Here is a 27,706-nt window from a genome sequence, read left to right as displayed (position 1 = left end):
GGGTCATGTGGGTTACTTATATAAATAACTCAAGAACAGAAAGGCTTTAAAGTTTGTATTTTCTATTGCTAATACAGAACTATCTGACTCTTTAGGTATTCCCAGATTACCCTGCTTTATTACCACCAGTTAAAACAATTTTTTTTTTTAAAAAGAAAAGTGTCCTTCCTGCCTGTTTGGCAAATGGCTGTCTCTGCATCTGTGTATCCTGCTCCATTAGATGGCCATCTAGCTCTTAGAAATTATGGGACTGAGTGTTAGAATTAACAGAGATTGAGAATATACCTCTGTCTTGTGTGTCCTTCCTTCAACTTGCCCGAATTAGTCTAGGGCTCAGATTCCCCAAACAAGACTTTGGGCCTTTCAGAGCCCAAAGAGCTGTGCTTCAACATCTTGAGAGAATTTTTGAATAGAAGACAAGCTTCTTACCCTGGCTTTGATGATGGTGGGCCGAGGATCCAGGATACCCTGCATTTTCCTCAGTGCGGGAACAACAAAGAGATTGCAGGTGACAACAGCTGACACAGGGTTCCCTGTGGGACAAGGAACAGTTGGTGGTGACTCCCTCTTGATTTACTCTGTGAAATGCTGAAAGTGATCTCATGGTTTTATAGCAATTGCGCTCTAGAGGACTCTAAAGAGCTTTTAATGCTATGTACAGGAAACATTTCATTCAAGACTGGAGTGGCACGTGGCAAATACAGCTGCTGAAAGCTACGCTCTCTGGCTGATGGTCTGCTGAAATCCTGCCCTGGCCAGAACTGCCCCATGCTCTTCAGGCCCCACCATTTGCCTCTGTTCCTCCATTGCCTTCTGTCTTACGCTTAGATTTGTCTGGGGCCGGGGCAGGGTTTATTGTGCACAGGTATAGGTCCTAGCTGATAGGGCTCTTGATTCACGATTAAGGTTTCCAAGACCTATGGAAAATTACTTTCAATTCCCTAACAGAGTGGCAAAAGGTTTTAGTACAAATTGTGAGGAGAATTCTACTGATTTATATGTTTTCTGTTGACTCACAAGAGAGGAGTATGACCAATGTCTGTCAAACACCACTTGTCTCACACATCTGGACTTCCCCATATGACAGTGCTAAAATAAATACTCTGATCAGACAGATGCTCCATTGCTCTCTCCCCTGGAAGAAAACGTACTGCAGCAACAAGAAGGAGAAAAAGCACTAGAGAGACATCTGAAAACCACCAGCTTATCAAGCACAGGATTCCTTGCGTAGCCAGAAATCCATGCAAAGCCAGAGCAGTAAGAATAAAATAAATTCCTCCTGATTTAGGAGGGTAGAGACTTGAGCCGGATCCCTAAGGAGCTGTGATTTCCCAAGGCGCCGCAGCATGCTGGTGGTGAAGCGACGCTGCCCTCTTTTGGTTCCACAGTTCGATCATGATAAAAGAAAAAATATTCTGTGACATGTTTCTTGGCACTCCCTCGTTTTTGTCTCCATTTTCAATACTTCAGAGTGGATGCGCTGACTTACATGCACAGAATATTTTCTGTGAAGGTGGAGGGAGCTGTAGGAAAAAACCACCCCTCTATAGTACCACTTACAAAACCCAAGGAAATTGTTGGATGGAAGAAATCATAAGGCCTGTACACTGGCAAATTCTGAGGACAGGAACAAGAAAGAATTCCTTAGTGTACCCCTATAAGTCTGTCTCTTCTGGAAATTTCTGGGAAAACCTTACAGGTTCCTTCCTCAGGGATGCCAACACCGGACATAGGTGCTGTGAAAGATCACTATTCTGTTTCATGTCTGTCATCTATGCACAGCAACAAAAGTAATCCACAAAACATCTTACCTGGGAGCGCAAAGATTATTTTTCTTACGCCATCAATATCCAGAGTTGCAAAAGTTGTTGGCAGGCTATGGGAGAGGAAAGCTATTTAATATCTGCACTAGACTTTGACTGAATATTATTACAGAATCATAGAATTGTTCTGGTTGGAAAAGACCTTTAAGATCATCAAGTCCAACTGTTAATCTAGCACTGCTAAGTTATTATGTTATTATTTAAAACATTTGGAAAAGAAAACAGGATCTCTCTCTCTGTCAGCAGTTCGTTAGCACCTGCTGCTTATTCCATACAGGGGGTATAATCCTCTCTTTGTGATGACAGAACAATTAGCTTTTCTTGGTACTCAGCTATGAAGTTTTAAGTACACAATTTTGCTTCTGGTGAGGAAACATCGAAGCGCAGATGAACTAGTAATCAAAAATCTAAATCCTGTCTTCATGCTAGAAGCCAATTAACAAAGAAGTAATACTGAAATGAAGCAGTTACAGAGCTCTATTTGTTCTTCATATAAGGCTCTCCAAATATTTTGTAACAGTAGTGACTCCAATTTCCCCTACTCCAGTGTTTACAGCGGTAGTGACAACGGAGCAGCGTTCCAGAGCCGCAAATGCTAGCTAGCCTGCGGATGAGCAGATTCAGAGACACAGGGAGAGCTGCAGTCAGGTAAGGCCTAGGTCTGCCAGTAAAGAGCGCGCTCTGCCTTTCAGAGCTGCTCCTGAGTGATCTCTCGTGACTTGTTACCAGGCCTATTACAGTTACACAAATAATCACAAATGATGTGATGGCTCAAGAACGTGGCTGGCAAAGAAAAGGGACTCATCCATTCAAAAAAGTTTTCTATACGCCTATATTAACATCATCCTTTCAAACATTAGAAATGATACTTTATAGGAGCAGTAAGTAGCCTGAGTTCTTTGGCTTCAACTTGAGCTAACAACTATCACCTGGTCAGCAGACGATACTTGCTGACCAGCAGCAACTTTTGGAATTTGCCACACTTCGATCATTACAACCTAGTTTTGTATCTGCTAGGACTAACCAATATCCTACTTGACCAGGGGAAGTTGATGTTTGGAGTTTCTGTTTTAAAATGTCTCTAACATAATGGGAACTATGTGCCAGATCTCCAAATCTTATAAGCAGCGTACGAGCTGAGGTACAAGAACTCCAATTGCTAATTCATATTTACTGGAAACTCTGAATTGCCATATGAGATTTCAACACCACCATTGCGAAAGTCTTCCAGTACTTTCTTCAGGCAGTGCTGCTAGACAAGATACAACCTTACAGCAGCTCAGCAACTTTCAGATCAAGTGGAGGAATGGCAAATCCCAGGCATCACTCTGCAGTCACGTAGCACATCAAAATATGGGCATACAAAGCAAATTCTGGCTTCGCTCTTAGAACTTACTGGAGGGAATTTTTCCCAATATAGTAACCACATTTCATATCTAGGGCCTTTTAAGACAGAATTAATAAAAACTAAGACACAGTATTTGCTGTTGCATTACAGCCAATGAAAATGAGAGTGCTTACATTCTCAGTAAGATTAGATGACCAAATGTTCTGGTAGCAGTAAGAAATCTGCTTTCTTATGGCATATAATGAAAAGGGATGTTTGGAGAAAATAAGATTTTGTAAAGCTTTTCTGGCTAGTTATTAAAAGTTTATTGCTACAAGTCTACAGAGGGATCACCAGAGGAAAGAATTATGTTTGCTTTCAGATAAGCCAGAACCAGAATTTAATATTCCGAATTCTCTAAATCAGTTTATCCATTCTTGTCAGCAGCACAGGCTGGAGTGCACATCCCACTTTTGGGACTTCCCCACATCGGTAGCAGTATAGCAGAAGCAGTGAGCAATTTCCATGCCTGGGCTACATCCATCACGGGAAGAAGCACGCCTGCAGCTCACTCGTCCCTTTTATGGAAGGGAGGTGGTGGTAGTAGCAGCACAAGCACCAAACCCACATGCAGTTCTTCACTGGATTGTATGCAGACAGTAAAAGTATCGGGTCTGTTTTCACAGCAAACACCCCATTTCTGTTCTGCTCCCTGGCAACAGTTATGGGCCAGAGGGAATCAGTCTGCAAAGCTGCACTTGGCCTTGTGTTACTGGACGGTGCCAACCTAGCTTGCAAACAAACTGCGCTCCACGGCTAGGGAGGCAGAGCTGCAGACATCCTTCCGCTACCGCGCTGTGAAAGTGAACTGTCTATTTTCAATACGTGCAGTTTTCATTTTCTCTACAAAGCACACTTCCAGACTCATTAGTTAGCAGTGCTACAGCAAAGGGAAGCAATGCTGAAACAGTTTTCTGAGGCAAACTAAACACATCAAGGACTGTGTTTACTTTAAAATTACTATGCTTGGTATGCCAATTGGATAAAACTTTGTAAATCAGCTGTCATCCCACCTCTCTCAAGAAGCTGCTTGTTTGTAGGAATGACTTATGCAAATTCTGAAGTGAAATGAGATGCTCATTAAGCAAACCAGCAGTTAAATGTCCTTATATTTCCCGGTTATTTCAAAACAATGTCAATCTCTGAGCTCTGTGATCACAGAGAAGACTGTGGCCATGTTTATACTAATTCTGATTTCCCCCAAGTCCCCAAACCCGATTTGCAACACTTATCAGAGAAATATCTCTTACTGATAAAAAGTAATCTCTCTGTTCCAGTTAATGTCACCCATAAAGATGATGACTCATCTGAACAGGATTGATTTTGCTTCTTTTCCCATATATATCTACCATGTAGTTTACAGTAGATTTGGAAAAATGAAATCTACTGAAGCACTTCTATAGGACATTTGGCCCAATATAGACTTCATCTATGCTGCCTAAGTAGAAAGATTTCTTACCCTGGTTTCATAAAAACTCTGCCAAAGTGAATCTGTGCGTGAAGATCAATATCCAGCACCTGTTTAAGATAGTCCTGTTTAAATTCAAAAAAGAAAATCAATTAAGCAACATCAAAGTGGCTTACATCATCTAAGCATCCAAAGCAATTAATTAATATCAAGTGAAGATGAAAGACTTTTCATATCCTGAAAGTGCTACATTCCAGTGGGGAATTTCCAGTATTTGAAAGAAAGTATTTCCAAAAGGAGAGGTGAAGAACGGACTCATTTTAGGTACCAAACCTGACTCCATGAGGATATAGTAATATATTTACTTAAAAGTCAGCTGCAGCATCAGAATCTTACAGGACCCCACAAATGCCTACTACTAAAACATTCGCTATGTCAAAAATGGAAAAAAGCCTTTATGGTTCAAAGTTAAGACTTAAAATCATCAAGTTATTTAACTTTTGCCATGAAAGCTATCTAGCAGTAGAGGTAGAGATCTCCTAGTACTTTTGAAATCAATACTGTCCTGTAGAAATCATAGTTTTCCAGGATACTCTGATTACTGTAATTTCTTGGGGACATGGTCTAATCCACAGTGGCTGGGTTTAACAGTCCTTAGAGAGGAAAAACTGTGGGTGGCTTGTGCGTTAGTCCAAGTTAAATGATTTTGCATAAACACAATCGATCCAGTTATTAAAACAAATTGCATTACTTCTTTAGGCTTTATAGAAAATTTCTGTGCTCAAAGATTTAGTACCCTGTCTGTTGTGTTTAGTGAGATTAAAGACACAGAACATAACAGTCATCTGTGAAGAGAGACTTTGGAAGCAGTAAATCTGAAGCTCCCTTGCAGTTTTCCCATCTTTTTCTTTTTCTTTTCTTTTTTCTTTTTTTTTTTCTCTTTTTTTTTTTTCTGTGTGTTCAAATACAACTTTTTTCAGCCAGGCATGAATTCTCAATTATTGATTGCATTAATCCCACTTTTACTTTCTATTTACTTTTTGGATGTTCACAGTTACTTCATTAAAACTGCTGAAAGCTCAGTATCAGAGGGCTACCCACCAGTGGAATACAGAGCCTATTGACTTTATGTTGTTGCCTCAAATTCAGACTGGGGAGAAATTAGCCAGGAGGCATAAATGCCTGTAGGACCATTCAGCAATCCGGTCACTTCCGAGTGTTCCTGTGTCTGCACTATGTCACCATGTTCCCAATTTAAAGACCAGCACTTGCCCTTGATTATTTTTCTAGGAATACTGAAGACAATAGTGGGATTGAAAGTAATTGGCACTGGTTTAACTAGTTATCCATTTTCATGATGTATCCAACCATATGATTTCTACTCAGAAAAGTGACAAAAACAGCACTCATGTTTGCCATCTCCTAACGACTGTCTTTAATCTGTTAGTTATAAAAGGAGAGATGTTTCTTTTACCTGCCAAACTCACAGATTCAGCCTGGGATCAAAAAGTAATCTGAGTTTTCCTTCGCATAAGTCATGATTAATAAATGTCCTGCAGGTTCATCTACGCCCCACCAGCATCTGTGTATCCCTATTTTCTTTGATGGTTTTGGCACAGGGATTACCAACAGGAACTCAATCAACAATTCTGTTAATGATTCAAAAGGCAAATATATCAGCTCACTGTGTCTCGTATGTATTGCCTCTGTAGGACTATCAGGCGCAAAATGTGACAAAACTTTTTTTGTAACAGATACAGCTTTGGCATCTTCAGGAAACAGATCTGCTGAGTAAGAGCTATTTATATACTCAGGTTGCTTCTCAAAGTACTTTCAAAGTAGCTTTATTCTAGCTGCATTTTACCTGCTCTAAGAATAAAAAGAAGTCTGTTGCCTTCATGTGTTATTAACCAAGCACCTTCCTTATCATAACTACATAAATAATTCCTTAAATAAAAATACATTTGCAAATCACTCACATCAAGAATTAAAATCTTTCCTGTTGTTCTACGTCTACAGTAATAAGAACAAAGGGAATGAGGATAGCGTTGAAGACTATTTTCTTAATTAATTCACAAAAAAGTAAGACCCGTTTTTAATAAACATTAATACCAAGGTAGAAGCTCTGACAACAGACTCTGGCTTGAAACTCTTAGATATATTGCAGGAAGTCATACTTAAATTTAGCATACCTTTTCCCCCATAGATACGCCTCCCGATGTAATGATCACATCAGCACGGCTGATACCCTCATTCAGAGCATTCAGTAAATCATCTGGGCTGCAGAAAAGAGCAGGCAAGCAGGTTAGTGGCATGGAACTGTTACGAGTTGTAGTGTGAGTGTCTGCGTGCAGCAGATGTATATACACACACATATTTTAAGAAAGAGGTACAGCTCTAGGATAACATAAGATCTTTTCTTTCTCAAGACTCCACACTGCTCTATCCAAGTCAGGAACTGCAGTCTCATGAAGCGACCACCACACCGTTTGGCACCTTTCTCTCTAAGAGCTTTGCAACAGGAACAGTGGGGATACTTCAGGCTGGGACTGAAGGTGGCTACTACAAGTGTCAAAAAATATGTAATTTGCACAGGAGGTAGCAATACAAATCATGATTTTGAGGATCTGACAGGGCTACATAAAGGGCCCTGACACATGAAAATTACTGGCTAGCAAGCAGGCTGCAGTACTGCCTGTCTGGCTTATTCGATGTGTGCAAAAACGGGGCTAAGGCTCCCCTTCAAACTTCCATCAGTGAAAGTGTGAGTAACTCCTTTGGTTGTCTTCTCCATTAGAGGGCTCTGCAGCAAAGCCAGTTGTCCATCCACTTCTCCTTGAAAAAATGCAATCCATCCTGTTCTAGTGTCACCTTCAGGAGAAACAGTGTAAGGGAAGCTGTGATGTTCCTCTGTACAGGAAGTGTAACTGCGAAGGCGAAGGATAGCAGCTGAGTATATTTCAATTTTGGTGTCTTAACTTTTTTTTTTTTTAAGATACAAACTGAAACCTTTGAAGTGGGCATTAGCTCTCTAACAGCAGTACTGATGCTAATACAGAGCTTCAAGGCATGCAGTGGAGAAACTTGATAATACAACTTACACAAGACCAAAGGTATCCAAAAGAATTTCCGATGTATTAAATGCATATTTTGCATTTAACATTTGTGAACTGACCAGAAACTGACTGATTGCTACGACTGTATGCAATGTTCCTTCAACAGTATGCTTTGACTTTAATGATCCTGAAAGGTTTTCATGGGAGGCTGTTCCTTCTTAGAATGCAATTGAATGAATGGGCAATAACGCTAGTGATTGTGTAAAGGACTTCACCTGGAATGCAGCGCCTCAGTTAAATGCCACACTACAATTACAAAATGCCATTATGGGTTGTCAAGTCTTTTCGGGCTGCAAATGGCATGTGGGCTGTCCTTTGGGAACTTTGGCTATATTTCACGAAAAGATAGAATCACTGCAGTTATTTTGGGTTCGAACTGGAAACAGGAAATGTAGAAATACTATGCAAGGCCTGGTTGACCTTTCAGAGACTAACAGACACTGTGTGTTTCAAAAGGTCTCAGAAAGAAAAATCCTTTCCTCTGAGCATCCTGCCTTTGCCCATGGGTTAGGGAAATATAAGCAGGAGTTAGCATTATGTGGTGCTGTGTGCACTGTGGTTTATGTGACGCAAGAAAGACTGTGCTCCCTCACTGAGTAGGCATCTCAAGTGGATGCGACCCTGCACACGCCTCATCTCCTCACCAGAAAGCCCTCAAGCATCCTCTATCCTGGTTATGCCTCACAGGCAGAAAGACCCAAGACTCCTTCTCCACCATGTCCAGTGACTGATGCAGCACCTTCTTTGGCATCACAGTGAGGTTATCCTGCAAATCTTTTCTATTTGTGTTGGGTTACATCCACTCTTTAGGGTCATATTGCTTTGTAAGAGGGAGGCAACAATCTACAGCAGAAAGAAGGGCAGATAGCTGGTGCCACGGTGTAGGCTGTAATCGAGCAGACAGAATTATACGCTACCCTTCTTTTAAAGGAAACAGTGGCTTCAAATATTGTGGCATGCCTCCACGACTTCTGTTTAGGGTACTGGGTATCTCAGATACTCTAACTGGCCTACAATGAATGGCTGAACTCTGATTTCATCGGGAGAATATATAAAAGATATGGACTCAAGCAAAACCATCTCCTTCTTTGTTCTTCAAGAAACAGAGACATTTTCTCAGCTGCCCTTTCTGAACTCTCAGGATCATTTTATCCAAAAACTAGCACAAGTCTTCACTAGCTGTTGAAGGCAAGAGGAAAGAAGCAAGGCTGTTGTTGGCTACTGTCAGTGTCTTCTTCAGAACCACTTGTTTCATCCTGATTGTCTAAGTAGCAATCTGTATGCAATAAGATACTGCTTAAGATTATTATAGAGTTTGTAATTGGAAAAGTCTCTCAAGATCTAAGTATTCCTTAACCCTTGCCAAGGAGGGTACTGGAATGCAGCAAGGAATACGTATTCGTTGCATAGGTTGATGCAGGCCTTCCTGAAACAGACACTCGTGCCACTATTACTAGGCTAAGACTGCTTTCAGTATATTTTTCTTATTAGATTGTGATGCAGCTGAGGACCTTATCTGGAGCTTGCTCCAGGCTGTTTCATTTTATCTTGCTTCATTATTTAGAAGTTATTCATAGGTAGCAAGACCACCTGTCTGGGAAGATCCTAATTCTGGATTATGAAGTGTGCTTGCTCTTGATTGTGGTTTGAGAATAACAGAAGGAACAGTAAAAGCAAACAAGTCTATATTTAACGGTTGTTAAATAGAAAGCAAGTGCTCCTACTTACATACCAAATATATGTATATAATATATATATAATTACTTAACAAAGAAAAAAAACCACCACCAAAATAAGGGCAAACTAAAACCAGATAAGGACTCAACTCTGTTTATGAGGGCGGCATGCCACCGGAGTAGTTCACCATACAGCTTTTTTATTACATACCATGTAAAAAGTTGAAGATTACTGGACTTGGTGCATTTTTTAGCATTTCCAGTAGAATGACCTGTATAATATCCCTTCATTTACCATCTGTATAATGCAAGATATTTAAAAATTCTACCACTAAAACTTCATCCAGCCAATAGCACTGCCTATCATCTTTAGATAGCTGCAAAATGTGACAGAAATTGTAACAAACTGAATGATTATGGCTAGTTTGGTTTTTATTCTGAAGAAAGAAGACATTTACAGAATTCCCTCCCTTGCCTTTGCAGAAGGCTCTTTCTGCCCTATTTGGCACATTTCTTTTTGTCACTCAGGTCCATCTAACTTTCTATCCTACTTGAGGCTGGTAGTTCTGCGACTGCAATTAATACAAAACAAAACTTAGAGGAGTCACCTGCTGTAATCTTCCATCAACACCGTAGCAAACATTTTCCTTGCCTTTAGTGGATTTAATGCAGAGGGTTATAATTCAAGTTGCGTACTAACACATATTTACTATAATCAGATAACAAGATACTACTAGTTTCATTTGTTGCGTAAAAATGAGCAGCTTCTCTTTTGGATTGGCATGGAAAGGGAAAAAATAATTGAAGACTATTAACTTCTGAAAGAACAGACAAAATAACTTTGGCATCTGAGCATAACAGGACAAGATTGTTCTAAAAGGCCTGTGACAAATCACCATGAAGCTGAGAAATAACACTCCCTGTCTGAGCAGGTACAAATCAGAAGCCATAGTCTGAAGCCCTGGCTATTGCTAGGAACAGGATACTGGGTTAGCTAGACTAATGGTCTAATTTACTATGATAAATCCTTTAAAATGTCTTGTGAAAGTGCTATTCTTGGATTTTTTCCTTCATGGACAGAACTGTAACAGGTGCTCAACTATAATGGTGAATACCTTAATCAATGTAAAGTAGATTTTGATGGGAAGTCTCATTTCCAGATGGCAAAACTATTCTGTTTCATTTGGTGATTCTCAAAGTCAGAGTGACATGGTGCACAAGAAGGGAGAGTGCTTTTCTAACGTGCTGCAGTTGATTAAAAAAAATGATACTCTCTGTACATTTCTGATCACATCCCAGCATCTTCTGTAAATACCGCTAAGAAAATTTGTTCTGTAAGGATTACATACTGTTTATGAAACTATTCATGTAGGTAAGTAAGCACAAATCCAAACCTTCTCTCAACAGCAGAAATCCCCATCTACAGCAGATTGTGTCTGCACAAATATTAAGTGTATTGTACATACATTTTTGAAGCTGCAGACATAATGCTTTGCATAAAGAGTCCATGTACTTTTCAGTATGTCTTTATATTCTCTGCTAATTTTGCCAGTCTGATAAACAGAGCATCTACTTTGCTACCTCAATTTCTTGACCCTCTTTATTCAGTTTTCTGGAATGGAATGAGCAGTACAATCTGGAAATTAGTTGGAGGGTATCCGTTGTATAGTGGCAGCAGCACGCGTAGAATCCAGTAAGCAGATGCGTGACATCGCAGTTGACATGCCACTTGATTTCATTAATTTGAAGAGAGGGCTTGCAGGATGGCAGTATACCAGAATAGGAACACCTTCTGGATTCATGACAATTTCTGATTATCAAAGCTAGTTTGTGGTTAGGCTCTTAGGCAGCACTTGATTACTGAGCTGTCTTTGAACTGAAAAGATACACAGGAGCTTAAGAGCTTGAACAAGAAAATGGTGTAAACCTCATTAAAATAAGACGTCAGCCATGTAGAAGATTTTTCCTTTCTCTCTCTCAAAAGAAATAGCTACAGTACAGTCAAGACCAAATAATTCTCTATGTTTTAAGTACCATTTTTAAGTACCCTAAATTGCAGTGTAATTTTCTCTTTCAAATAGAAATCCGTCTGTTAATTCACTTCTGTTGATCCTATTGTTGTGCTTCACTGTCATTAATTATAAATCTGTCAGCCTTTTCTGTGATACAACCCTTAACACCAGCAGTTTGATACATGCAATTAAACTGCTCGGTTTCATAATTTAATTTAGAAAACAAATAACAACAAACAACAAATGGTGATCTGCATCACCTACCACTCTGCAGCAAAATGAGCGATTGCTGTAAAATTGAACTGGAACATTTAGTTAGGACTGCCTTATCAAGCCATTGTCACAGTACAAAATCCATAGTTCATTACTAATTTCTAGGACCATTTCCACCAAGTTCTTTCCACAGTAGTCTCATTTATTCAAATTAACCTCATTACCTGAGAGTCACTTCCAGTCCTTGTTCATTGCCGTGTACAGCTATTACTGTTGGGTGACTAACAGAAACACTTGTGATTGTTGTACTCTTCTATGCATCAGCCCAGGCTTTTATAAACCTAGGTCTTCTGGAAACCTGTACTTGCAAAGTTTGTGCATGCAGACCATCACAGTTTGAACCTTAAACCTGTGTGCTTTACAGATACATTGGACATAGATACAGAAAGATACTCATGCACCACAACGCACCAGATGCATGCAGAAGTGTCTATCGTGAGTACAAAAGCAGAGCTGGGTAACCTTTCCTGCCTACTGTTTCACTTTATTTGAAAGCATCTGAAATATTTCAGTTGTATGCTGAAATAATCACCCCTTCAGACATGATTCCTCACAGATTCAGAGGAGATACAGATTCCTGGACACATAGTGAAAACTGAAGTGCTAGCAGTGGTCCTACACCAGTCATGCTAAAGACCAAAGTAGACCTGCTGCTCCTCTACAGTAGCTGAGTATAAACTTCAAAAGGCTGTGTGCCATCTGTAGGTACCCTGAGTTTTGCACATTCTGGCCATGCCCACACAAACTGGGAACAGTGGTTTGTGCTGGTTTTACGTCTTATGAGGTCTCTTTTCTGCTAAACAGATCTCCCACAAGAAAAAAAGACTTAACTAAGGTACAAGGACCTGCTAGAAACCCCCCTTGTATGCTAAGATCCTAATCAAGCTTCTAGTTCTACATCAGAAAAAAAAAAAGAAACACCTCCAAAACAACAAGGAATTTACCGAAGTAAAACTTTCATCAAAAAACCAAGAGACTGTACTTATTGTACTCAAGACAGAGATCTCATCAAGCTCAATGACATTTCTGTTTGAGGAAAGATGGGATATGGATTTGATCCTTTATGATTTACTCTCATTTTTCTTCTTGTGCGCATTCAGTTGAGGTGACAGATTTCAAAATGAATAGATGAATGCAGCTGGGCATAAAGACAAAGTCTGTCACCCACTTCTCACCTCATGGCCAAGAGGAATATTTTGCATATCAGTAATTTCCAGGATGCAGAACAGTGAATAGATGCGATATGAGGTTTAGCCAACTAAACCCCAACTTCTATAGAATGTAATATTGAATGTAATTCGATGAATGTATTTCAATGTATTTCAATGAATGTAACTCAATGAATGAATATTTGAATGTAATAGGAATTCTGTGTTTTGACTAGTACAGTTTTCGAAAGCAGAAGAAGATACAATTTTGATTACGTATGCAGGAACATATGGGCACTCTTCTGAAACTGTATTTGTTTCAAAATTCTCCAGTGTATTTCATCATGTTCTCATAATGTTTCTTCCTTCTACCTTCTGTGGTATTTCCCTGGATCACTTTGAACAGATGCAGTATGTTTTCCCTAAGAATATAGGCCAGCTTGTGAGGAAAGCTGGAATAATTACAGTAGCTTTTGGCTTGTTCAGTATGACTATGTAAGTTTGGTCTATCTGATAGCAACATAAAAGAATCTGTTTTTGTTCCTTTTTGCTGCCTCTTTAATTGATGCCACTGCAAATAAGAACACTATTTTGCAGAGTATTCCTTTTCATGTTACATTTATGAACTCAAAGAGACTTTGATTAGAGGTCTTCAAATCTTTTGCAGAAGTTACCATGAGATCTGCCTAATGCCTTCAACTTTATATCTGGATAGTAACATATTTTACTCCACTGTTTCCATGAACTGTTTCAGATGACTCCTGCTTGTATATATGCCAGAATGGCGAAAGACCAGAGAGTTCAGAAGAAGAGAGTGCCATGGGAGTGCAACAGGAAAAGGTCCCATGTTGCAGAAGGCAGGTGCTTATGTCCTATGGCGCACACTGCTACACGAAGGCATTACATTATTGATGGCTGGGTCCGGTATCACATTCTTGTCTGCTACTTGTGTGCATTCATCTGCAAGCATTTGCTTGTGAATTGTAGTGATTTTTTTCATCAGTGCTGAAGGAACAGGACCAAAGCTTTACCAACAGTTGTCTTCAGGTGCTATGCCACTGTACTAACCTGTGAGCACTTCATCCACTCTAAATCAAGGCTAGTGTGTGTCCTCTGAATGTAAGAAGCAGCCTGAAAACAGATGGTTTCCATTAACTAATAAATTATCTGTGGCTATTTTACTGCCTAAGTACAATAAACCTTATCCCAATACTTACCAGAAATCCATTAGTTTTTCCAAGAAGTTGGATGGGATTTCACTGGTAAAGGTAATAGCTTCTATTTTATCTTCCCTCTTATGAAGGAAGTGAATCTATATGGATTCACTGAAAAGTTTTCACTTTTGCAGTGGAAAATATTCAACAGTTGTAGCTGGGTTGAAATAATATGACTGAAGATTACACCACACAATACAATAATTAATGCCAAAGACATTGCTCATCAGTAAAGATGACAGTGCACTGGTGAGTCTGAAGGGTAAACACGGTTCTGCAGTTACATCTTTCAGAGCACTCATGAAATATGAGAATTGGCTTATACTGACATAACTGAAAGTATGTCAGTATTATGATTGATGTAATTAGTGCCGGTTGCTTATATAAAGCAAATAGTATTACTAAATCTGACACATGGTGATGTGGTATTGTTATAATGGAATTTCTTACCTTTTCATTTTGCTTTAGCTTCAATTTTAAGTAAATTTCAAATAAACTTTAAGTAAATTCATCCCCCTGTAAACTGGTGTAACTGCTATTGAACTACAGTACGGGTGTCTCTATGACAAGTAGGAATGCAATCTCTAAAGGCAATGCCTCATTCATTATGCCTCAATACCTCAAATGAAGGTTTTCTCTGTAAAGCTCCACTTTTTACAGAATCATAATTTAGTCATTTGGAAAAATGTCAGTTTCCAGAAAAAAATGTCTCGGAAGCCAGAGGTCAGAGACAATACAAAAAAGTCTTTTAAAATTCCCTGTCACCAGCTATGTCTTAAAATAAATAGTTATTTTTTATAAAATGTCTATTTTTGTTTACTAAAACACAATACAAATTCTCCAAGAAGAGTAAACTACAGTTTATAAGAAGTAAGTGAAGAGATGGAACAGAGAGAGAAACTTATCCTGTTTGAGACCAGCAAGTCAATTTTTAGACAGCCAATGGAAGGAACTAGAACTTAATTTGTCTCTACAATACTGGACTATATTCCGTTGAGCACAAGATGTTTTTAGTGTAAGAAAATGCCCACTGCCATTTTCTCCTGCTCTAGGAGCTGAAGCATTTCCTTATTGCTCATGTTTTGGGTAGCAAGGCTTTATTCTAGGGGCTGGTTTTGTTGATGCTTGCCCCAGCACTGCTTAGAAGAGCCCAAAGGCTCATTTAATGTGTCCTCTAGATTTAGTCTGTTAGCAATGATATGTGAACCAACTTCTGTGAGGTATTCCAAGTTGATCACCTGCTGGTAGATTACAGCTTCTAAGCAATTTCTGGTAAAGCATACAGTCTGTATCATGTTCTTCACATTAATCTAAAATGTTTTAAAGACTGCAGGTTCTTGTAAGCTAATGGCAGCTAAGTTTTTTGGGATGTGTAGAGTACAGAATAAGATTCTAGTGGGTTGATCTCTTTAGTCAATTTAATGAGGAAAACCTAATGACAACCTGGCTTCAGCATGAACAACCAATTGCTAAGCAAGAACAAGTCTTTTGGAGACTAAGGATATGGCAGATTGATTCGGTAATGAGTACAGAAACTTGTTTTTCCAGTATGCAAAGTGAACATAAAACTATAAATCAATCCTCCAATCTTTTGTTCCAAAAATACGCCCATTAACCTCAATGAGGATCCTCGTATGACTGAAGTTTTCAGGTATTAGCCTTCGACGGGGTTTTAATTACTTTTCTGCCTATTTTTAATTCCTACAAGAATCAAACTATGGAAAGTAATTTTTCTGTTTATTAATGGAGAAAATGACAGGTGGTTTACTCTCCCTCCGTTATTGCTCCTGTCCCTTTGGCCTGTCATGGGAGGTAAATTCTGTAAATTAATCTGTATTATTAAGCTATCCTCCCTAAATAAGACCTAGTATATCATTGTACATGTATTTTGGAAAAAAAGCACAGTGGATATTTTAGAGATTTCATGAACATTCCAGTTAGCCTGCTTTAGAGATGATCAGCATGGTAATGGAAAAACAAGTGTACAGGTATGACTGAAGACTTCCCTAGGGCTGTACTCTGCTACCACCTTCAAGCAGGTTTCTTCCTGATTTGCTCTATTTTTAAAAGGGAAAAGCCTTGATGAGTAAAGATGTTTGCTGCTACTGATGAGTAATGTAAACATTCTTGATATTAACAGAATTTTAATTTTATCAACGTTGTGGAGCGAGGTATGCCTACAGTGCACTGGTGTGTAAGAATTTAACTGACAAGGCAGTGTTATTTAACGGACAGAATCAAATACCATTTGCTTGTGTATGGCAACCTTTGGTAGAATCCGTGCTCCAAGCTCTGCACTGACAGACACCCAGTCGAGCCTGCCTGTGAGCATGCATGTGCCTCAATGTCCCAAGTGTTTTAAAAACAGTGCTCACCAATCTGGTAGGCCTGTCTCCGCAGTGTTCTGGAAGCTCTCTGTCCCTTCTTCTTTAAAAACATCTGGCTTCCTGAGGGTAAAGGAAGCAAAAGGGGTATAATAAAGAGCCAGAGAAGGAGAGGCTCCTGGGGTGAAAGGGATGCTCTGTGCCCAGCTGTGTCCCCCTTGGTGGCTCTGAATATTCAAAATCATCAGGGGAAATGCTTCCTCTCTGCAAGGCCAGCCAATGGGAGAGAAAGGGAGTGCACGGGAACACCTTTCTGTTATAGGTTGGACAGGCTTCTCACAAGGATGAGGAGTTATGGAAGGATTTAGGCTCAACTGGGCATGCCAACAATGCGTAGTTCGTCTTTGCTTGCAGAGTCTATGGAGAAGCTTCTTTACTCTTGACTTCCAGACAAAGCAAAATGAAGTGTTAAACACTGACATTTTGGAAGGAGGACCACAGATAATGGGAAAATATTTGGAGATGGGCCCCACAGAAACATTCCTACTCATGCTTTCTAGCTTCTTATTCAGGAAATGGGTCTCAAGTGATATTAAATTTCACCTTCTTGACTACAAGGGGGAAAGGACTGTATTTATCCTAATTTTGTATCTCCATAGTCAATAAAGATGCCACTTCATTCATGAGAAGCTTCATACCCAGCTACCCTGCTCCAAGAGGCAGGACTAGAAAAAATGTCCCAAGACCGAAAAAGTTACTGCCATCAGGACCTTATTTAAAACAATGTTTTGCTATGAATTATTATTTTATGAAGACAGCATTTCCTTTCACTGGGAAGAAATAATTTTTAGATAGTGTCCTTTTTAAGAGAAATATGAAATAAGCTGAAATCTATGTTTTTATCCTCTTAAATGTAGGACAATTAAAATGTAAAAAATCTTTATTTGACATGAAGATTAATAAACGTCTCTTTTAGAAAAACTAAACCAAGATGATCCAGACTGAAATGGACCAAGTCATGAATCACCATTGCGCAACTCTTGAGCCCTTCCTTCTTTTCAGCTGGCTGGACTGTTAACAACAACAAAGTCGGGCTCCCTCCCCAGTACCCAGCCCAGGCTCTGTTGATCCTGCCCATAGCAGCTGCAGTCTATCATTTCAAAGATCTCTCCTGGGCACATGCGGATCCTGTCTGACTAAGGAATGTGAGGAGAAGACTGGGCCAGTGTGCCTGTTATACTGTTACGCATGCACAAGGACACTCCCGACACGAAATCTAAAATCCTCTTTATCACCTTGTAAGTCCATGCCTGGTTTCTCTCATAGGTCATCACAGAAAGGGTCTGTCAGATCAGATGCATACTAATGTTGTTTGGAAGTCAAGGAAAAATATTAAAACTATTCAGGTTATAAGTTTAGATGTCCATTTCTTTCTGTCAGTTTTCCCAAGATTGCCATTTCCTAAAATGGCTTCAGTCCCTCATTTGTACTTCTATTCATTGCCAGAGAACAAAGTCAGTCTTTGCTTCCCTAAATAAGGTCACTGTATCAGGAATTGACATACAAAAGAATTTCAGATTTCATAAGTGATCCCTGCTTCTGGTTTACTCATCAACATTACAGATAGCAGTCTCAAAAAAATCAAGAACTTTTTCCAGCAAGAAGCTAAACTCTAAGAGTGCTCCCACTCCCACAATGTTCTTCCCCAAGAAGGCAGATTAAAACTGCAGATGTTTCTAAACAATGCAATGAATTACACAGAGGTAAGGAAATAAAAAGCTTCTTGTTGAAACTTCCAGAAAGTTTCAAATTCATTTGAGCATCACCTATTCAAATAGCCAAAGCTCTGACTGGCATTCTGGCATGGTTTTTATAGATCACTATTGCTGTGTTATTTCTGCTGATACGGTCTTCTGAGTTTGTGCTTCTACTACAGATTGTCCATTAGTATAACATGAAAATTAATTTAGTTCTATGAAGTAAGAGTTAAGAGATTATTTGTGACCAGGAGAAATAATTTTGATAGTTTTGTCTGATTTGGTATTTAATATAGCCTGGGAACCCCCCTGAACTTGATTCTGTTTGAACTGTAGATCACATTTAAATAAATATCCAATCTTGCATTGAAATGAATATCTATCAAAGCACGTGATATAGTTTCCTAATGACAATTACTTTCACAGTTAAAATTATGCTTTGCTTACAGTCTGAATTAGATTAACTTTAATATCTAGCTATTACTGATGAAATAGAAACTTTATTCAAAGTTTATTCTCCATGTGGCTCAGTATTATTGGAATGTAATCAAGTCATCTTGTAAGAATATTTTTGAACTAAACAGCCTAAGTTCTGATACTGTTGGAGTATATGGTCCATCCTTCAACCACTTAAAAAATTAAATGGCCCTCCTCCGAATTCTATAAAATATACTGTTACTGTCTTGTCCTGGGAATACAAAGGTAAGGTCAAAAATAACCTCCTAATGCTACATGAGACTTAGCTCTTTATACCTATGCTAGAACTTGTATTTAGCAGATTACTCGCTATGATTCTCAAATCTTCTCCTAAATCTCTACTTCTCGGGATATAATCCTCCATCCTGTAAAATTTACATACATTCTTTAGTCCTATATGTATCAATTCATACTTGGCTCTATTAATAATATACTCATAACCAGTTTTCTAAGTGATTCATATTGCTGACACAGTGACCCATCTTCAACATTCACCACTTTGATCTTTCCACCGTATCTACTGCCTTTATTAGTTTTAATTATTTTCTTCTTGGGTATTAATAGTAAAATTTCAATCCTCAAAAATTTCTCAGTGACTTGGGAATCCTAATTCCTGCATATGATCTAGATATTAAGGATGCTGAAAGTCATTTAAGTGGATGATATTTTGGCTGTAAACAGAATTTATGTCTGAAGTATTTTTTAAAACATTAACATATGCCTCAAGAATAGACTACAGTAGTTTTTATTTCCCTCCAACAAATACAATTACAGATTCCCTCTGTTTTCAAATATAGGAAGATTTTCATAGCATTCTGTCCTCTTTATTATTTGCTGTTTAGCGTCATGTTCTACTACTGGGCTGTGATTCTATAAATGCTAATTTGAGAAGAAGTCCATGCTTGTGTTGAGGGCAATTATGAGAATGACACACTGTTGTGCATTAGCTTTGCGCCTGTCACCTCTACAGCATGAAATTTTATTACCTGTCACACTATGTAGTTTCCTACTGGTACAAAAGATCCCCTGGGACTTGCACTGCCCCGTTTCACAAGTTCTTTTTTTTCACCTCTGTTTTGGCTCAGATGTTTCTTTGTGTTTTCTGAGTATGTGCCTTAGATGAGATGACTTGTCAAGTATGACAACTTATCTGAAGTTTGCCCTAATGATTATCAAGAGTTGTGACAGATATTAAACATTTCTGCTTGAAAAGAAGAGTATTTTTCTTGACAGGGCACAATGAGAGCGAAAACCTCCACATCTGAATCACCTTCAAACTGTTAACCAGCATCCCTGGATTCATTAGGCTATGACCACACTTTATGACACCATGATCCTTTCAGCAGATCTAGAACTGAAGTCACTTTAGCAAAAACTAATATTGTGACATTTGATTTAAGGCCTTTTCTCTAACAAGCCTTTTCTTGAAGTCATTTGTTAAATGATACTATACTACTACTACTAATTCTGTTCACGGTGTATTTGATTGTACCCAAGCTGGACATTAAACTGGTGCAGGGAGAGGCTAGGATTCTGCTGAGTGCAGGGAGTGTCTGAATTTTGCCTATAACTCATATTCTAATTCATATGATTATATATGTCAAGTTGATACTGCATAAGAAATTTGAGAGTTAGAGCAGTTTCCCCATTCTTCTCCCTCACTCCAGATGCAACCCACACAAGTACAAAAGATTTAAATCTCTTTTTGGATGGCAAACATAAAATTCAAGCAGACTAAATCCTTGAATGAGATCTTAGTATCCCTTCCAAAATATGAAGGGGCTCTTTCAAAGCCTTTATTTTAGGGATATCATACAGTGATGCTGTTACAATAGCAAGGGTGATTTTTAATGGGTTTACCTGTCACTTAGGAGCTTTATGTCAAACAGTATGTCATGAAAGGGAGGTATATAATGAGAAACTAATCACTTCTAATGTAGAAAAGCTCTCATATGCTGCTGATTTTATAACTATTCTAATAAATTTTTAAAGCAACTGAGAAGATAATGTGAATTTATTATTTTTCCTGAGGAGAGAGAAAGATTCTTTCATTTATTTTATTTCATTTATTTTCATTTATGAGCCTGTGATTTCACGATGGAGAGAGAAAGAATCTTTCTCTCTCCATCGTGAAATCACAGGCTCATAAATGAAAATGCAGCTGGAAGCAGCTAACGTTATACATGCCTCCGAGAAAAATGATAAGGGAATTAGAAAATAGGGAAAAGAATGCAAAGAAGGGGAAAATGCACTCATGTAAACAAAGGTAAAAACAGAGGAAATTGATTTCATTACATATGTGACCAAAATTCTTCAGCAAGTTTAGTAAGAGTCTCTTACTGGAGGAAAACTGTCAAAATGGAAGACGGCTTTCTACAACAGAGGCCCATGCTATAGCAGATTTTGCTAGAGCCAAACTTTGCAGCTTTAAATAAATAGTGGATACAAAGAACAACACAAATTAAATAACCAAACACAAAAATATCCTGATAATTAAGTTAATAGAGTTCTACAGATCAGAGATGTAACTCTTGTTTTTATCAATGGTTTCCAAAGAACCAAATGATTTCATAGACTATAAGCAAAGGAAATGAAATTAGAAGCCTTTTTAACTTGGCCTTGTTATACGAGACAACACTCAGGAGTACATTGGAATACCAGTTTTAACTGGCCAGTTGTTTTTGCAATCTTTTAGCAAGTGATTCTGTGATTCAGACAAAGATGTAAGACACAACAGTAAGAACAACATCCCAAAGAGTTCTTCCTCTTTTTGGTTTTGCATGTGTTTCTTGTGCTTGTAGTGGTTCTGGAAATGGAATATCTTCCATTTCTACCCAGAGGTGTGTGCTTTTCAAACAGCTTGTTTTTTACATGCTAAGAACACAAATAGAGAAAATCTTGGCTTCTAGCCAGGCATATCTTCAGCTGTATTGCATTTTCCAGGTTTGTTCTCATATTGCTTGCTTCTAGGATTTTAACTGTAGATTTTATCTATGTTTTGGACTTGCTGTTTTTAATTTTGAATATTGAGTTATATATACAATTTATGAGAACAGAAACAATGACCATCTCAGAAATTGTTAAAATGCTCCAAAAAGAAATAAAATAGTGGTTTCAATTTAAAATGCAAATATAGGCTAAGTGAGATTTGAGTGGCCACTTCAAAATGTAGCTTCACGTATGATTAATACGCAAAGGCATTTTAAAGTGCTCCTAACTACTCTGCAGACACACACAGACATTCCACATGCTTCCCCATCCTTTCACATTTTCTTTTGGAACGTGATTATGTGTATCATGGTCCTGGGCTTTGAAGCAGCTGGACAAGCTGTTTTCTCACCTAAACATCTCTGAGTGATTCACATCCTGAAATGAAATACAGGAATACTTACCTCTAAGTTTGTCTTTGCAAATACTACTCTAAAACAATTTTCATGCTCTGTAAATATGACTGAAAGAATTTCCATGCTTGTTAAAAAACTTGACCCATTATAGAAATAGTAATACTCAACTGTGCTCCCTATTAGCTGCTCTCTTACAACTCCATTCAGTCCTTATGGTATACAGTAAGTGACACTTCCAATAAAATGCAGTGAAAATTTACTCCATGTAAAATGTATAAACAAAAAGAAATAGGGAAGAAAAAAATATAAACCCCAAATGTGAAATATGGGAAGGGAGAAATACATTACAGTGATACCTTTGAAGAAAAAATGGTGAGTTTTTAATTTGCTCTCCTGAAAAGTATTGTTTCATAGAATCATAGAATGTTTTGGGTTGGAAGGGACCCCTAGAGGCCATCTAGTCCAACCCCCCTGCAGGAGCAGGGACACCGCTAACTAAATCAGGTCGCTCAGAGCCCCATCCAACCTGGCCTTGAATGCTTCCAGGGATGGGGCCTCCACTACCTCTCTGGGCAACCTGTTCCAGTGTTTCACCACCCTCATTGTAAAGAATTTCTTCCTTATATCTAGTCTAAACCTACCCTGTTTTAGTTTAAAACCATTACCCCTTGTCCTGACACAGCTGGCCCTACTAAGAAGATTTTCCCCATTTTGTTTGCTGGTATTTTTACTACACCTGTAGGTATTGCAGGCATATAAAATCTCTTTTTCACTGTCTAGATACATATTATACATACAAAATAAACTGCACATATACATGAGCACACACAAATACACATAGTCTATGGTTTAACACCAGTAAACCATATAACAGACACCGAAGATGTAAACCGATTCTGTAAACATGCTAACTAAAATGTCAAAATCGTACCCTTTGTAAGATCTCTCTGGTAAGTCTCTTGCATTTGTTCAAGTGCCATGGTACTCCATCAAATCAGTCATGTTAGTCCAAAAGATATATAATGGAATATCCATACGGGCAACATTCTCTCAGTAGCTTTATTACATAATGAAATAATATCATACTTATTATCAAACTAATTTACATAATCAGATCTTCCCTTTGACTGAAACAGAACTGCAGATGCATTTTGTTGTAAATATGTGATTGGGCATGTGAGTGCGAGAAGAATGGCAGAAGACTTGCTAAGACAGAATCCTGCTATCAGGTGGGGAAGATTCTTGGCTAAGTCAACAGTACTGAATTAGTCTTTCAAAACTTCCTGCAAAGTACAAAATCACTCTACAATTGGAGTCTCATTATTTCTGTTCTATGAGCTAAAGTAACTGCTTCTGCAGAAATTACTCCCCAAGCATGAAATCAAAAGTTTAAAAAGAACTCTTATTACCTTTACCAAGGTAATACTATCTCAGGACACATAGAACATTTTAATAGTGAGGATTCAAAAGTATCAACCTCTCTCATAATTGAAAGAAAAGCTGCAGACACTTGTCTACCTTTGACTGATATATATGTTTGCTGTCTGGTTTTCAACTAGCATCCAATGAGTAAAAAAGGGTCACAAAATGTATTTGTAAAGAATATAGAAAAGTAAAATGTAGAAAAGTAAAAAAATTCTCTTTAGCCTTAAATCTCACTACAAGAAAGACATTGAGGTGTTTTAACGTGCTCAAAGAAGGGCAACGACGTTGGTGAAGGGTCTAGAGAGCAAGTCTTATGAGGAGCAGCTCAGGGAACTGGGGTTGTTTAGCCTGGAGAAGAGGAGGCTGAGAGAAGACCTTATCACCCTCTGCAACTGCCGGACAGGAGGTTGTAGTGAGGTGGGTGTTGGTCTCTTCTCCCAGGTAACAGGGGATAGGATGAGAGGAAATGGCCTCAAGTTGCACCAGGGCAGGTTTAAATCGGATATTAAGGAAAATTTCTTCAGTGAAAGGGTTGTCAAGCATTGGAACAGGCTGCCCAGGGAAGTGGCTGACTCACCATCCCTGGAGGTGTTTAAAAGATGGGTAGATATAGACATGGTTTAGTGGTGGACTTGGCAGTGTTAGGTTTACGGTTGGACTCAATGATCTTAAAAGGTCTTTTCCAACCTAAACGATACTATGATTCCATGATTCTAAAATTGTTTGCTATTTATTACTGAGAGCTTTCAAGATTAATTATCTGCACAGACACTCCATGCCTAGGAGGTCACAGAAAAAATTCCTGAAGGCAATGGAGTACATAGTTATAGCTTTGCACAATGACCTTAAGTTAAACTCTCCATAAGACATAAAGAACAAACAAGCTTTTCACTCTTATTTTGCCAGAGGGGCTACTAGAAAGATGTTCAGGGAAAGCACCTTTTCTATTGGATTAACCCACTGTTAATGACAGTATGTGAGTTGATGCTGACAGTAATGTTGATGACAGTAGCAGTAACTTTTGGTCATGCGGATGGCAAAAAGTTCCAATATTTTGTTGGAAAAAACCCCTGCCAATCCTTCTTTTATGTAGAGATGACTCTCGGGAGCTGACAGCCTTTTTGTGGCTGTTCTCTTTTTTCTCAGACAATTATATCTAAATAAATGTATTATATCTCTGGATATAATGGTTTTATTTGAGACCTATTCCTTGAAAGAACAGTCTCATGAGTTTAGACTCGTGGCATGAATTCTCCACCTGAAATTGGAAGCATTCATGGGCAGGAGGTTTTTGATATTTATTGCTGTTTGGAACAGCAATGGAGTTTTTCCAGGCCAGAGAAGGAAAAAGGATGCCTGGATGCAGTGGGAGTATCCAGAAGGGTTCCCTAAGATAACAACAACCACTGAAGTTGCTGTGTGCCACATTTCCTGTATGAATACTTCAAATACAACTGCATTTCCTGAAGCCACCATTCAGGTTCATTCACATATTGTAAAACCACACAGAGGTTGGCCCATTCATATACATTCTGTCAAGCTACCCATGTATTGAATCCTGCACTAGGGAAGACTGGTTTTGAAATGAGCTGTTCCCTAGCAGTGACCTTGTTTCCGTGCTTGGGAATTTTGTCATCAATCAATGTGAAATGAGAGTGATGGAACTCACTATTTCCCTTTTTTTTTTTTTCTTTCTCATCTGGCCTCACTTTTAGCTACCCACAAGGTATACCCTTTTTCTCAAACAGGTGGAGGTGAACCTGAACAACTCCCTATCAAACAGTCTGTCAGTTGGCTTGATACCCAAAATGAGAAACAAGAAAGCCTGTTCAAAGCCTTTGGCGCTCAATAAATCAAGGAAATACATTATGCTGAGTAACTCAAGCCATGGATGGCAGGCACTGCACAGTCTTGCAAAGGACAAAAGACTGAACACTTCAATCACTTATCCTAGAGCTCTCAACAGGAGATGTGACTTCACTACCACTGGGAAAAAAGGAGTAATCACTGTCAGATGAACGGAAAGATGGATCACAGGGTACTACTCTGTGGCAATCAAAGTAGAGAGACCAGTAAAGGAAAAAAAAAATTGATTCTTTTAAATTCTTTGACATATTTCTGGAAATGTTGAGCAACACCCAGCAGTGGGGCTTTCCCCAAAAGATAGTTACTCAGAATCTGACAAAATTTTATACTCTAAATTTATTTTGGCAAGGAAAATAAACTCTGAGAGAAACTTTCCTTCTCCCTTTATTAGATCAGAAGAAAGTATAGTTGCTGTAGAACTGTCTCATCTTATGTGTATTAAGTATGGTGCTTTTGATGACACTGCAGTGATCAATTTGTAGCAGTAATAGGTGTTTCAACAAAGAGAAGGCAAAACAAGATAAACACCATTCAATAAAAATTTTAGCAGATGATTCCTCTTAATATTAGAATAGACTTATTTATCTCTCTAATGAAAAGGCTAAATATGTTCTCCAAGATGTGCCCTGTCACAACACTGTGACACTTGCAATAAGTGACATTTTCTCTGGTATTTCTTTTTTCCGTGGATGCCATAAAGTTCACTGCATGAATATGAAGTGACATCTTTACTAACGTGTGGTACTTACTTATCTCCCACAATTCCCAAGTTGATTGTTGGATAGCCATGTTCTTGGATTGTAGCTAGGAGAGTTGAACGGTTACTGTCCCGAATCTTTCCTGGCAAGAGGTCATCTTCAGGATTCAGTAGCTATAAAACCAGAAACACTCCCAGTCAGTCTCCTTGGAATACTGTGCCTTTACACAAGTGAGAATTTTATTCTTCAGATTGGACAGGATATTCTTAGACACCAAACATAAAATACATGTGTAAAGTGGTTTAGTGAATTTAAATTATAAGATATGCAATGTGCTTGTTTAGTCCAATCCTCCATATTGCTTAGTTTGTTTCTGTTGGTTCATGTCTGCAAAACCTTCTTTCTCCTTATGAGTACCTGGCTTCTAATCTCAAATATTAGAAATCAAACCACAAAATTTAAGTTTCCAAGATTCTGCTTCTATTTAAATAGTTTTAAAGGAACCTCAGTGATGTTGCTAATCAGACTTAAAGGTATTAAAAGAAATTTTGAAGTTCATTGTCTAGTTACCAATGAAGATGTTTTTTAAATACAACAATCTGTATTGGAATAATAGACAGAAGCTTAACACTTGGTTCTTACATCAGTTACTGTTTTGGATGAAAAGCTTTCTCTCAAGATAGTATCATGGCAATTGCCTTACACGAGTTACATATTTTGGAAGTTAAAATACAAAGCATACATATCTAAACATGAATTTTACATATATTAGGAATACTTTTGTAGGACACAGAAGGACAACACAATACGGACAGGAGGTAAAAAATAGTAAGAGGAATTTATCTGTCAAAATTACAGCAATAGTGTTAGGTAGTAAGGTAAGAATAATCCAAAGTGGAGCATGGCTAAATTTTGATGCTTTGACTAGCAGCTCTATTTCTGTGAAGATTTCCACAGGATGTTTAAGAAACACACTGTGCAGGCTCTTTTTTAACACATGATACAAAAGAGAGTGCCCAGATCAGTAAAGGACCCTTTAATGACATGCAAGAACCTTCAGTCACATGGAAGATACTCTTCAGAAAATCATCACCTTTAATCCTTGCAGCTCTTTGGATTTGTTCTTTGGTTAGGGGCATGTTTCCAGCATGACACACCCTGTCTATGTTATGAAATCTGGCATGATTCTGTCCCAGCAAGGCTGGCCTCAGCCACCCACAGTACCCAGTAGTCACAGAATAACCTTCACTGGCGTTGTGGAAGTTGCAAGGACACCACCAGATGACAAAATTCAACATGCTAGAAGTTTTCAAAATCTTTCAAAATTCAACATATTCAAGCTGTATGAGAATACAGCTATTGGGTTTATGTTTGTGTCTCAAAAAGTTTGTCTCAAAGGACAGTCAAAATTATTGGTCAAACTTAATGTTGTCTTCAAATTTCAAACTAGCTTTATTTCAACCCACAAGTTCTTTTGCTTTTGCTCTTCCTATTCTCTCTGTCCTGCTGTGGGAGGGAATGAGCAAACATAGTTGCTGGCCGGGGTCAACCCACAACATATGTAAAATTAGTAAATTAAGTTAATCTTGAACCTGACTTTTCTAATGTAGTTAAGACAAAGCAATTAGAAAGCTGGTCTGGAGTTCTACCAACAGGAGATTGTCTGGATTTCAACATGTACTACTATTAAAAAAAAAATTAAGGCACAATACTACAGCAAGGCATTTGATAGTGCTATTCAGTTTTCAAAGACAGGTT

General features: G+C 38.4%; 1 protein-coding gene across 5 annotated transcripts in view; it reads right to left on the bottom strand.

The window, feature by feature from the left end:
- GPHN (gephyrin) overlaps positions 1 to 27,706 on the bottom strand; it is a 267,856-nt gene that overhangs the window by 4,407 nt on the left and 235,743 nt on the right. For 3 of the 5 annotated variants that reach the window (XM_035889816.1, XM_035889817.1, XM_035889820.1), the window contains 6 exons: positions 26,000 to 26,121; positions 16,433 to 16,504; positions 6,811 to 6,898; positions 4,670 to 4,743; positions 1,812 to 1,876; positions 430 to 533 (listed from right to left, as the gene is read on the bottom strand). In XM_035889816.1, the coding sequence (XP_035745709.1) occupies positions 430 to 533; positions 1,812 to 1,876; positions 4,670 to 4,743; positions 6,811 to 6,898; positions 16,433 to 16,504; positions 26,000 to 26,121 (525 nt within the window). The remainder of the gene's footprint in view (positions 1 to 429; positions 534 to 1,811; positions 1,877 to 4,669; positions 4,744 to 6,810; positions 6,899 to 16,432; positions 16,505 to 25,999; positions 26,122 to 27,706) is intronic. The other 2 variants (XM_035889818.1, XM_035889821.1) reach the window with 1 other exon arrangement.

This window comes from Egretta garzetta, unplaced genomic scaffold (genome assembly GCF_000687185.1).
Source record: "Egretta garzetta isolate BGI_Z169 unplaced genomic scaffold, ASM68718v1 scaffold2, whole genome shotgun sequence".
NCBI lineage: Eukaryota > Metazoa > Chordata > Aves > Pelecaniformes > Ardeidae > Egretta > Egretta garzetta.
This window is presented reverse-complemented; position numbering and strand designations above follow the sequence as displayed.